General features: G+C 53.7%; 1 protein-coding gene across 1 annotated transcript; it reads right to left on the reverse strand.

Annotated features, from left to right (window-relative positions):
- Positions 1–215: 215 nt before the first annotated feature.
- LOC114067569 (erlin-1-like) lies at positions 216–11569 on the reverse strand. The gene is given in 12 exon segments (XM_027903114.1): positions 216–2918; positions 2920–3063; positions 3261–3340; positions 3633–3722; positions 4166–4257; positions 4814–4872; positions 5907–5980; positions 6871–6996; positions 7643–7704; positions 10097–10143; positions 10504–10585; positions 11425–11569. Coding segments are annotated over 12 exon segments (1254 nt in total). The 5' UTR covers positions 11538–11569; the 3' UTR covers positions 216–2633.
- Between the last annotated feature and the right edge of the window lie 1099 nt (positions 11570–12668).

Below are 12668 nucleotides of genomic sequence, written 5' to 3' on the forward strand. Positions count from 1 at the left end.
ACAGAGGAGGCTGCCCAGGGGCTGCAGGATGCTGCAGAGAGTCTCCCCCGTGCTCAGCACCATCCTGGCTGTGGTTTAATTTGAGCACAGGCTGCTCATGGGACTCCCAGGGTGGCAGTGGTTGCAGCTGAGGACACAGGTGAGAGGCAGAGGGGGACCCCACTCCACGTGCCTACAGTGACACCAGCCCCAGGACACACAAAACCATCCCGAAAAATGGTAACAAAATAATTTTATTCTGCTTTATCAAAAGAACTTAACACTGTGAATGTAAACCTGACCATATGTATCGTGTTTCCTTAAGGAGATGCTGATCCAGGGGCACACCCCTTTAGTCACAGGCGCACACAGGCCCTTGCAATGGAGAGAAAAAGCCAGTTCTAACCCACAGCCCCATGTCCCTGCTCACAGCTGGGGCTCAGAGGGAAGCACAGCCCACCCTGGGGTGCTAAAGCCACGGCAATCCCCTCCTGCATTCCTACTGGGGCTTCTGCAGCAGCGGCTGGGCAAGCAGGGAGGAAGGGAGGGAGGAGGCTTTTGCAGAAGGCACCGAGCATCACACAGGCTGCTGCAGGACTTGGGAATAGAGGAGCATCCCCCAGGGTCCCTCAGACCAGGCTGATGTCACCAGAGCAGGGGGGACACCGAACCAGTGACAGCCACTCAGGGTAAAGCCATGCACCCACCTGGATAGTGCAGGGAGGCCCAGCAAGGCTCAGGTCCAGAGGGAAGCAGCCTTTCCTGCACTGGCCTGGAAGGTTTTCCTGCTCCCTGCACGGGCATCTTACTCTGGTCGCTGCAGGAGAGCTGTGAGCTGCCTGGTTACCGCTCCCAGCAGTTCCCCTCGTGTCCCTGTCACCTCCAGGCTGGCAGAACCTACCCTGCCCACCCATTCTGGATGCCCAGAGTGTCCAACCCCAGTAACACATGGAGACAAGCCTACATCCCTGCCAGCATCCCATCCAGCAGTGCTTCTGCTCTGTAAAGCCCGCCCTCCTCCCAAAATCCAAGTGAAGTGGGTGCTGCCAGGGTGAGGAGAGGCTGTGCCCCTGTGCCAAGGGCTTGCTTCACCACTGAGGAGGTAGCAGCTCAGAGATGTGACTCCACCGCCTCCCCAAAGCCCTTCCCACGGGAGGAAGGGGACCCTGCAAGTCAAACAGCACCTTCCAGGAGGCATTTCAAACACCACAGCTACAAATTACACCGCCACTTCCTCTCCACACCGGTGCCCCGAGTCCCTGGCTCCTGCCATGGCTGGGTTGGGAGAGGAGCTGCTGTTGTGGAGCAGAGCACCAACCGTGCCTTGGGAGTTTGCAGCCAGATAAGAGGATAGAAAGACCACCTGAAGCTGCTGCCAAGTCCCACAGTTGTAAACCACCCCCTGCAGAAGGGGCAGGGCCGACACATCCCTGCTCTGCCCCAGACACAGAGGAGGGGGAGCCAGGGCAGGAGCTGAGACAGCACAAGGCACCACCACGTGTCACCAGACCTCCTCGAGACAATGCCGCCCTCCAAGCCGAGCCACGTGTGGTGGGAACGCAGCACTGCAAAGCCTGAAGCCCACACAGCTCGTCTGGGGACATCATCAGCGCAGGTAAAGCTCAAGCCTCTTGTTTGGGGTTGAATGTTTCACTGCGGTAAAAGCTGAACGCGTCCCTCCCGTTGCTGTCACGAGGCTGCAGATGGTGCCGGGGACACAAGATCTCCACAGGCAGAGTGCCTGGAGTGCCACCAGAGGGTCTTCCTGCCAGCACTGCTTGGGAGCAGCCTGAAGTCCTGCACTGCAGCAAACCTGCCCAGGGATGAGGGGACCAGGGATACACTCTCACCATGGCTGTCGAAGGACACACGAGGCAGGTCCCACTTCTTGGAGCAGTGGATTTTGCAGCTGAGGTGTCAAACATCTGATCTGCTGCACTGCAGGGTCCCCTTCACTCTTCTCTTCCCCTCAGTACTTTGCCAGCACGGCAGAGCAGTGGAAATTCAGCCCCTTTTCCCTGCTGACCTATAGGAAGGCTGGGATCTGAGCAGAGATTTCCCAAGTTGGGATCTAGGCAGAGGTTTCCCAAGCTGTGCTCCCAACCAGCTGCTCCGAGGTGCTCCCGAAATCTGGTTTAGGATGCAAGGTGAGCCCCAGCCATGCAGCTGAAACACCCTACAGTCAGTCCCAGGCAGCCAGTGCGAGGCTCTTGCTTGGAGAGGGGAGTTGCAGAATCCCATCAGAGATCGCTTGCTCCAAGTCGTTACCTAGTGTTGCTGTCTACAGGAATATTATGGCTATGCAGATCCTATTCCAGTAACCTATTCCACACCAAACCATTCCTTGCCCTGAGCAGGAACACGCTGGCCAAGGAGAGCTCACTCCACCAGAGTCCTTGAGGAGAGCGAGCGAGCAATGGCAGGAAGTGCCCGGAGTCCACAAAAGTGAAGCTTCATTGGCGGGACGAAGGAAACCTCCTCTTCGCTCGGCCTCAGCCAGGAGCACTGGGAATGCGCAGGGTGCAGCAACACAGCACTCAAAGCCACATCTCCTACCTCCAGAGCAACGCCTGCTAAATAAACTGCACCTACTCCCGAAGGCTTTTCCCGGCGTCTGTCTTTTAATATTCCAGTATAGGTATGTTAGTACAGGATTATCCCTCCTTTGGAAGCACCAGTTTAACAGGGGAAGAAACGGAAGAGGCAGAGCCCTTGCAACCTGTTGCCAGAAGAAAATCAACCCAACTGCCACCTATACACAAGATGTCCAGGCATGTGCTGCGTCCGCCCCACCAGCCCGGGGCCACGTCCCCGATCACAGCCGGGCTTTGCTGCTGAGCGACACCGGGATTCCTCCTGCCCTCGTCAGCCAGTGCTCTCCTTGGCTCTGAGGTGGCTTTCTCCAGAGGTCTCCGGGGCCTCCTGTGCGGGAAGGCTGGTTTCTTGGGCAGTCCTCGGGCTGGCCTGCTGGAAGGCACAGGAATCCAGGAACACGCCGGGGATGCGGTCACCGAAGTACAGTTTGCTGTTGGCGGCTATCGCCTGGTACTTCATCAGCTCCAGGTACTCGGGGGTCAGCTTCAGCTACAGAAACAGAAACCAGGGGCTGTAAGACACAACCTTCTGGGTGCTGCACCATTAAATACCGTGTCAGGCAGACACCCTCTGGTATGCAGGCTGTGAAATCAAGCATTTTTCCTGTGCTGCCCACCTAAAGTTTATCTCCTGTGTACAGGGAAAGAGGCAGTGAGTCCCATCCTGACCAGCTTCCCAGTGCTCACCTTGTTGGCATCAGCCAGCTTCCGAGCAGTGTAGTACTCAGCATCAGCTTTGGCCTTCTGTCTTGCCAGGAACGCAGCATCTAACACAGCAGCAGAGGATGGACAGGAAAAAAAGCGTTAGGAAGCGAACAGTCCCACCACACTGAGCACCTGAGTTCTCATCCCGTGGGGACCAGCTGACCCAGGAGAGCTTGTGACAGCCTGGATGGCCCTGCACCTGCCCTGTGGCTTCTTGGAGCGTTCCCAGTGCACAGCCTTGCACTACTGCACCCTGGATGAGCTCTGCAGGACAGCCTGTGAGCCCAGTTCTGAGGCTGCCCAACCTGCCACGTCCCCCTCAGCCTGGAAAACAACCCCAGCAGTGCAAGTCACCTTCAATCTCGGAGATCCGCTTCTCTGTTTCCTTCTCCATAATCTTCTGTTGGTAGTGAATCTTGGCCACCTGTGCAGCCTTCTCTGCCTCTGCAATCACAACGGGCTCGGCTCAGGAATTTGCTTCTCAGGGCTTGAGCACCAGCACCCCAAGCCAGCACCCCACTGCAGGATCTGCCACACCAGGAGTCCATTCCCTGCTCCCTCCCTTCCTGCCCGGATCCTGCAGTGCCAGCCTGTACTCCAAGCACTACAGTTACAGGAAGAAAACACAGTGCTGATGTCTTTGGAGCTGATATCCCGTTTACCAGGGTGATCCCCCAGCACACTGAGCTCCAAGCCCAGTTTCTCCAGCGGAGTGGCTGTAGGACAGAGGTGCTCACTTGCTCTGCTGCCACGGGAGGGAGGTGGGACAGAGATATAGCAGCAAAGGCACTCAGATTTTCAAAATGACTCCTGGTGCAGCCTGGCCATGCCTCCCTCAGTTAGCAGGGAATGCAGGAATGGAAGCTCAGCCTGCCCTGGTCACATACCAATGATCGCTTTCTTCCGGTCTGTCTCCGCCTCCTTCTCCACCACCTTCTGCCTCTGGGCTGCAATCAGCAGCTTGGTCTTCTCAGCCTCCCTGCAAGGGGAGAAACGTTATCCTGGGGAAAGGGAGATGGGGAGCAGCTCTGCATCTGAGGGCAGGAAAGGCTACAAGCAGCTGGCAGCACCCTGTTCAGAGCCGTGGGACCGGTTCTGTCTGCAGCTGTGTGAGCACAGCACAGCCAGTGGGCCAAAGGAAGGGATCATCTCCCTCCCCATTTGGCGCTGGTGAGGCCACATATGGATGCATGTGCAGTCTGAGGCCCTCAGGACGGGGAGTGAGCCCAGTGCAGGGCTACTGGGAGCTGGGTCGGCTCAGCCGGGGACAGGGAGGTGAAGGGAGATCCAAAAGCATCTCTCCCTGCTCCAAAGGGGTCCCAGAGATCCTGGAGGGGAACTTAAGGGCAGGATATCAAGACCCTTGAGCCCTGATTTCAGTTTGGAAACAGAGAAACAGAATCCACAAGCGCACCTGGCCTGCCTAGAGCTCCCCCCCTCACTCTCTGAGCACCAGAAGAAGGGCTTTCTAACAGCACTGTGCCTATCCTGGACCCTCAGAACTAATCCATACAACTTTATGTCCAGCTACTCACATCAGCTCAAAATTTCTTCGGATGGCCTCTGGAATTTTGGGTTTTGTAACACGCACAGCCTGTGAGAGAAGGAAAAGGGAGCACGTTTTACACTGAACATTTGGATGCAAGCTGGAGGAAATGCCTGTGCAAGAGCAGCGGCAGTGCTGTGGACAGCGGTGCCTAATCCTCCTCTGCAGCACAGCTGGGCATGGCCACTCTCACAGAACTGTCCTACGTCTGTATTTCCTGACAGCCATTCCAACCCACTCCCAACCATCCCAGGTGGCTCCAAGCCCTGTCCAACCTGGCCTTGGACACTTCCAGGGATCCAGGGGCAGCCACAGCTTCTCTGGGCAACCTGTGCCAGGGCCTCACCACCTTCAGAGTAAAACATTCCTCTTGAGTTTAAAACCATTGCCCCTCATCCTGTCACTACAGGCCTTGGTAAAAAGTCTTTCTCCACCTTTTTTATAACTTTATATAAGTTTTATATAAAACTTTACATATTCTTTATATACTGAAAGGCCAGAAATAAGGTCTCCCTGGAGCCCTCCCTTCTCCAGCCCGAACAATCCCAGCTCTGCTGCTTCTCTGGACAAGCAAAGAAAGCAGATTTATGGGACATCAGACCAGAACATCCTTCAGTGAAGGGATTGTTCTATGCTCCTATAAGGAACAAAACCTCTCCAAGCCCCCACATGGAGAAAGTTGACCTCACCAGCCACTGTAGGGTACATTCTTTCAACCTCTGCACCTAAACAGAGATCCTCACCCTTTCAAAATGGTGTCTGGCGAGTTCAGGCAGATAGTTACATGGTTAAATTGAACATGATGTTCTAACAAAGCAGAAAATCACTAAAACCATTCCCCTGTCCTTTGCAATTTAAAGCCAATACTGCAGGTCTGTCACTTGTAAGGTTCTTTTCTCTGTCCTGCAGCTCCTTCCCTCACATAAACCCAGTGTTTAAAAGCCATCACCAACATTTGGACAGCCTTCAGCTGCCAAACGTCAACTCAAGGCATGTCACGTGGAAAACGGAAGCAAGAAACCTATTCAATCCAGTAAAAGAGGGGGGAAAAAAGAACAACCTTTATGAGGGAATGAACTCACCTGGATAGTGAGACCTGGTGCCATGACATTGAGGTCTTTCTGCAGGGCCAACTTCAGGTTCTCATCTATCTGATCTGTGTTTGGAGGACAAGAGAGAGACCCTTTAGCTTATCACCTTTTCTCCTACAGCTTCTGTGGCAGAGTCAGCTGGCCCTGAAGAGCAAGTATGTCTGTGGTGGAAGATAAAGATGTAAGTACATTGTTCCTGTGTCCCCTGGGAAATGTTCCCAAAAGGAGTCACATGCTAGTGCCTAGAAAAGTTCAGTTATTGATGGATTTGTGGTATCTGAGCTAAGGGTAAATGGTTTTAAGGATCTCAGCAAGAGCGCCCAGAGCCTGCGGTAGGAGTCTCTCCCTCCTCAGCATTCAGACTTGGAATGTCTTAATATTAAAATTCTGACAACCTTTTATCTGCCATAAGCCCATTCTCCCCTGCTCAGCCACTCAAGAAGAACATAACATTGTCATGTCTTTGGGGCACGGGTAGGTACCAAGGAGAACATGACCTGTGCTAATTCCTGAAACACTGCTACCTTCCTTAAAACAATCTTCCAGCTCTCACCTGTTAAAAACAGCCAGAAGGAAGCTGTGGAAGTACAAAAGTGAATCCACCAACAGAAACAGGGGTTTAGAAGGAGAAGCAGACAAGACAAACCCATCATCACAGCGAAGGCAATGGATATCACTGCACACACAAGAGCAGAGTGGCTGCTTCGTGCACCCAGAATCGGTGGGAAAGGACTGGAACCAAATTCCCACGTGCAGATGGGGAAAGACAAAGAAACCTGAACCATTAAAGTCACAGGACAAGTGGCCTTTGGATATAAAAGGAGCCGGATTCCAGACTGCAACTCCAGCACAGGGGCTGTTTGCTCCCAGTGGTTGGCTGTAACACATTCCAGAGCACAACGGGGAGACTCCACATCCCTCCATGGGATCCAGCATCCAGCTGCCATCCACTCACCAAACAGCTCGATGTACACCTCCTGCAGGGTGTGGGCACTGCAGAACTGATTCAGCTCGTGGTGGATTTTGTTGAAGATCAAGGTCTTGTCGTAGTCTGCGGTGTAGTTCCTCACGATGTCGTACACTGGGGAGGGAAGGGAAGCGAACCAGAGGTCACCACTGCCCACACAGTGCTTCCTGCAACACCAGGAATGCTGGGAAAGGAGCACTGGGACAGGGTGGGGGGCACCTCCATCCCTGGGAGTTTTCAGGACTGCCCTGCCCAGCTGCGAGAGGGAGGGAGCTCAGAGGACCCCCAACCGATGCTGGTGGGATTACAGAGCAATCATGGCAAGACACTCTGCACAGCCCTGTTTTCACAGCCCTGTTTTATCACCTGCACAAGAAAATGAAACAGCAAAGCCTGTCTAGGGCCAGCATGCATGGGAACAGTGACAGTGTAAAGTGAAGCCAAGGATTGTTCCCAAATTTTATGCCAACCGTGCCCTGGGCTGCAATAACAGAGAGGATCCTTGAGCACTTGTCATGTTTCTAAACATACAGGGGAGAAGCAACCCTAGAATTTACCTTCATCCTTGTAAACCCCTGGCTCTGCAAAAAGCCTGCAGGCACATGCACGGAACTAAGTGCTACAGGACCGGGAGCCAAAAAGGTTACAAGGAATGGGAACAGACATGGAAATTTTCCAGCCACGGATAATGGAATTCCTGCAAACCAAGACAGAGCTGCTACAGGATGAGTGAAGGCAGTTGAAACAGGATGGGAAATACCTGCGTATGGGGCCAGCTTGTTCACAACTTCGATGCGGTCAATGTAGATCATAACACCCCCACTGCAAGGGAAAAAGAGGATCCATCAATCACCACTGCAGCTGTTAACAGCTGACATGAGAGCAAAGTCATCTTCATCCCACTTTTACTCAAAAACTTACCCAGGACAGCCCTGAGTTCCTGAGCATTTTGCAATAAGAGAGGGCAGCAAACCCCAGCTTGGCACAGACAGGTCCCCCTCTCTCTGCACGAAATCCCAAACGTGCTCCAGCAAGCCTGAAAAGCACCTTTCCCTTCATTCTCTCTCTTAAGAACCATTCCCATTATTTTAAAATCTTTCCTAGGCCTGTCAGGCTGCACAGGGAGTTATAATGGTAGAGGATACGTGATTTTCTCCATCTCTTCTGCACTCTGTCCCACCACTTAGAACAAAACCACTATTTATCACTGGAAGTGACATCCAACAGCATTCCTTGGGATCTTCTGAGCCTTTGCAAACAATGCTTGAGCAACTGTTGGGGAAAGGCAGAAATCCCAGACCAGAGGCAGATGCCCATTCTCCCTGCTGGAATGAAATGGGTTTTGTCTCTGAGGTGACAACTGTTTGGTGGAAACAGTCCTCTGGTACCAAAGGATTTCAAAATCTGTATTTTATGTGTTCACTTAATGCTGGTCAGTTCTAAACAGGACAGGTAAGGCAGAAACTGGGGATGGGACACCCACACAGACACTCAGAAGCTTCCTGATGCAGATGAGGACACAGGCAACAGGAATTAAAATACGGTGGTAGAGAAATCCAGCCTTTAAAAGCTGATGGTTTAATATACAACTACAGAGACTCAGACTGTTTAGAATCTGTCCTTGTAACGGGCTTTGAACCAGGACAGTGACATTTCAGGTTTGACCCACTTGCATTTATAGGCTAATGTTTTACTACGGAATGGTGGATTCCAAGCTTTGGCATCGAGCAGCTTGCAGCCTTTGGATTCCAACTGCAGCAATCTGAAAGGCTTCCTTGCAGTAACACCTTAAAAATGGACAGGGCTTACTGGGACCTTTGGTCTGAAGTGTATTCAATTATTAACTAGGAACTGCTTTCACCAGCTATTTGCTGTTTCAAGGCACATTTATTGCCTGTACCTTCACAACCACCTGCATTGCACAACTGGAGCCCACAATGCTGAAATGGAGCAGGAACGTCACAAACCCACTTGACAGAACTGAATATTCAGCTCCTAAATCAAAGAAGCACAGAATGGGGGAGGCCGGTAGGGATTTTCTTCGTGGCCTAAAGAATGTTTACACCACCACAAAGGGACTTTGGATGAGGGCCTGCAGTGATAAGACAAGGGGGAATGGCTTCCCACTGCCAGAGGGCAGGGTTAAATGGGATATCGGGAAGAAATTGTTCCCTCTGAGGGAGGTGAGGCCCTGGCACAGGTTGCCCAGAGAAGCTGTGGCTGCCCCTGGATCCCTGGAAGTGTCCAAGGCCAGGTTGGATGGGGACTGGAGCAACCTGGGCTAGTGGAAGGTGCCCCTGCTCATGGCAGGGGGTTGGAACGAGATGGTCTTTAAAGTCTCTTCCAACCCAAACCATTCCATGATTCTATGAAAGCTGCAGCACTGAACATTATTTACAGATACTCCTGAAAATCTACGAGATGTAAAACTAAAACCATGAGGCCTTTATTTTAATATTTAAGCCCTTGTGATGTCTGATGCTCCAGGAGAGAACTCCAAGAACTCATTTCATTACAGGTTAAACCTGATCAAAATTAACTCTGCTTTGTTAATGTTGCCGTTACCATTCCACTTTTAATTTCAATGTGGTCACTGAGTGTCATCTTTCGAGTCACGGGGATTTATTTTTTTTAAAACAGGAATTTTGTTGAGGACACTGGAGCTAAAAGACAAGGTGAATCACCAGGGGCTTTTTACCCTGAAGAAAGAGATGCAGTCACCACTTTAACTTGTGGATGAACCAACACAACAGGATCTGCAACCCAACTCAACCAGCCCTCTCCTCCTGCTACTGCTCTGCTCGTTAAAACTTCAGCAGTTCTGTGCTGAGAAATGAATCAGCTTAATTACGAAGCAGGCATTTCATTTGGAAATGAACCCTCTCCCATCAGGAGGATTCCCATTCACCACTTGCTTTTGCCCTCTGGTCAGCACTTCTATCAGCCCCAAACTCCAGACTAGAAATATCTGAGGGCAGACCAAAGCACAAGCAATAGGGAGTCAGAGTGACTGAGGGGAGAAACCAAGAAAAATCAAGATAATATCACTAAGAATGCAAACACCCTCTGAGCAGCAGCTGCAGCAAAAGCCAGAGCACTCCCTCACGTACCTCCTACCTCATTTTAGGGCACGTGCCTTTACTTCCCAGCACTGTAAATGACACCACAGAGAGCATCTGCTCAGCACCAGGAGAAACACAGATGAAATCCTTACCTTGTCCCACAAGGCACATTTTTCACTTCATCAGTCTGCAGCGTGGTCTGAAACACAAAGACAGCCCGAGCTCACAAACCGCTCCGCTCTCCAGCAAGGTCCTGCTGTGCCCAGACTCTCCCAATGGGAACACGGAGCCACAAGTGCATCCCCTGCCTCCCTCGTGCATGGGCAGAGGACAAGGCTTCTTCCCACCTGCCTTTTGTGGGGCAGACAGGCAGCTGTGCCCGTTTCCCTGCTCTCACTTCTCACAGCACAAGCCCTGGGGCTCTCCTGGGAAGCAGCGATGGCCACAAACACGGACCGGCCTCCCAAAGCAGGACATGTCCTGTCCCCAGAAACTCACACACGTGCTGGGCACCCCCACCCTCCCAACGCCTGCTCTCCCCAGAGCAGAGGGCACCAACCTGCACGGATTTGAAGGTGGTGATGAAGGGGAGCATGATGTGGTAGCCGGGCCCGCTCGGGCTGGTTAACAACGCGCCGCCCCTGCGGAAAGGGAGGAGAACAGGGAGAGGCTCGAGCGAGCCTGGCTTCTACAACAAGCAGGGGACACTCAGCTGAGGTCATAGCTGTGGGAGGAAGAATTACATTGCTGCCCAAAATTTGCCACCAATCCCCCTACGATAGGGCTGAGTGCTCCTGCTGTTCGCCTGTGGCAAGTTGGCAGTCATTCCCTGGAGCCCTGGGAGCAAGTAACCCTTGGAGGAGGCAGCTCCTGCTAAAGCCTCCCAGCATTGCAACATTGCAGAGCTGCAAGAACACAGACTTTCCTCTCTAAATAGTTCTCTGGTAACCATGGAAAAAACCAGCAGTGGACTGTGACGCTGCCAGTTTGGATTTCCACGAACCCCAAAGCACCGAGAAACCCCCCCCGCCTCAGGCTCTCGAGCTAAACACGCTTGGGATTAAAGGAAAACGGCCCATGGGGGATAAGAAAAACTCACGGTGGTGAGTGGGAATGGCAGGGAGAACATTCCAAAGCACCAGCAAAACGGGTGCTCTGGCTGGGGGTGGCAGTTTGGGACAGAAATGCTGTAAGAGGGAGAGATCAGCAGGTATGAGGAGACACGGGACAGACGCTTTGGTTCTCTAAGCTGGGAAATCCAAACCGTGAAAAGGGAAGGGAGGGAGGAGAGGGAGGGAAAGCAGCTGAGGATTCAGGGAGACCCGAACTCCCAAGGGTTCCGCACAGAGTCAGGGTGCCTGGGACCCATCGGGGAGCAGAGACAACACGGAGGGGAAAAACCGGGGGGAAAGGCAGGAGAGAGCGAGCGGCGGTGCCAGGACCGATCCCGGCGGGGGCAGCAGGTTCCCGAGGGCTGTACCTGTAGTACACGGCCAGGTGTCCCTCCTCGACCCTGTGGATGGCGGAGTACAGCAGGAACACGAGGAGCGCCGAGGCCGCCGCGGCCGCGGCCCCCGCCTGGGCCATGGCCATGCTCGCATCCCCCCGCACCGGCACCGGGACCCCGCGGAGAACGGGCCCTGCCCTGCAACGGGAACGGCCACGGCGATAGCGACAGAACAGCCGGGATCCGCCCGGGATCCGCCCCGGGCCCCGGCACCGCCCCGGGGGAGTGACCGGACCGCGGGACACCCGGGACACACAGGGACACCCGGGGCACGTCCTATCCCTCTCCCTACCCAGTCCCTATCCCATTCCCAACCCCTGTCCCTATTCCCTATCCCGTACCTGTCCCGTTCACTATCCCACTCCCATCCCGCACCTGTCCCTATTCCCTATCCCTATCCCAATCGCATCCCGTCCCCGCCCCGTTCCTTATCCCTGGCCCTTTTCCCAATCCCAACCTGTACCTATCACGTTCCCTATCCCTGTCCCTATTCCCAATCCCATTCCATCGCTCTCCCTGTCCCTATTCCCAAGCCCATCATGTACCTGTCCCTATCCCATCCCTATTCCCAATCCCAAATCTATCCTATCCCATCCCTATTCCTATTCCTATTCCCAACCCCATCCCGTACCTGTCCCTATCCCACCCCTATTCCCAAGCCCAAATCTATCCTGTCCCTATCCCACTCCTATTCCCAATCCTAATCCTATCGCCTACCTGTCCCTATCCCATTCTTATTCCCAAACCCAAGCCCATCCCATACCTCTCCCTGTCCCAGCCCTATTCGTAATCCCAATTCCATCCCGTACCCGTGCCTATCCCATCCCTATTCCTATAACCAATCCCACCCCCTACCTGTCCCTATCCCATTCCCAATCCCATCCCGTACCTGTCCCGTTCCCATTCCCAATCCCATCCTGTACGTGTCCCATTCCCAATCCCAATCCCATCCCGTACCTGACCCTATCCCATTCCCAATCCCAATCCCATCCCGTACCTGACCCTATCCCATTCCCAATCCCATCCCGTACCTGTCCCGTTCCCCACGTGCTGCCGAGGCCGCGCTCCCGCCCCCTCCGCGCACGCGCGCGCTCGCAGGGCAGCATGGGGGGGGTCGCGGCGGCGCTGACTGATGACGTCACCACACCCTCGGCGCGTTGCCTGGCAACGGCGTGAGAGCGATGGCGGCGCGGGAGCGACCAGGCCTCGGGCTGTCC

Source organism: Empidonax traillii, unplaced genomic scaffold, assembly GCF_003031625.1.
Source record: "Empidonax traillii isolate 1590-97213 ecotype Southwest subspecies unplaced genomic scaffold, ASM303162v1 scaffold936:size233247, whole genome shotgun sequence".
Taxonomy (NCBI): domain Eukaryota; kingdom Metazoa; phylum Chordata; class Aves; order Passeriformes; family Tyrannidae; genus Empidonax; species Empidonax traillii.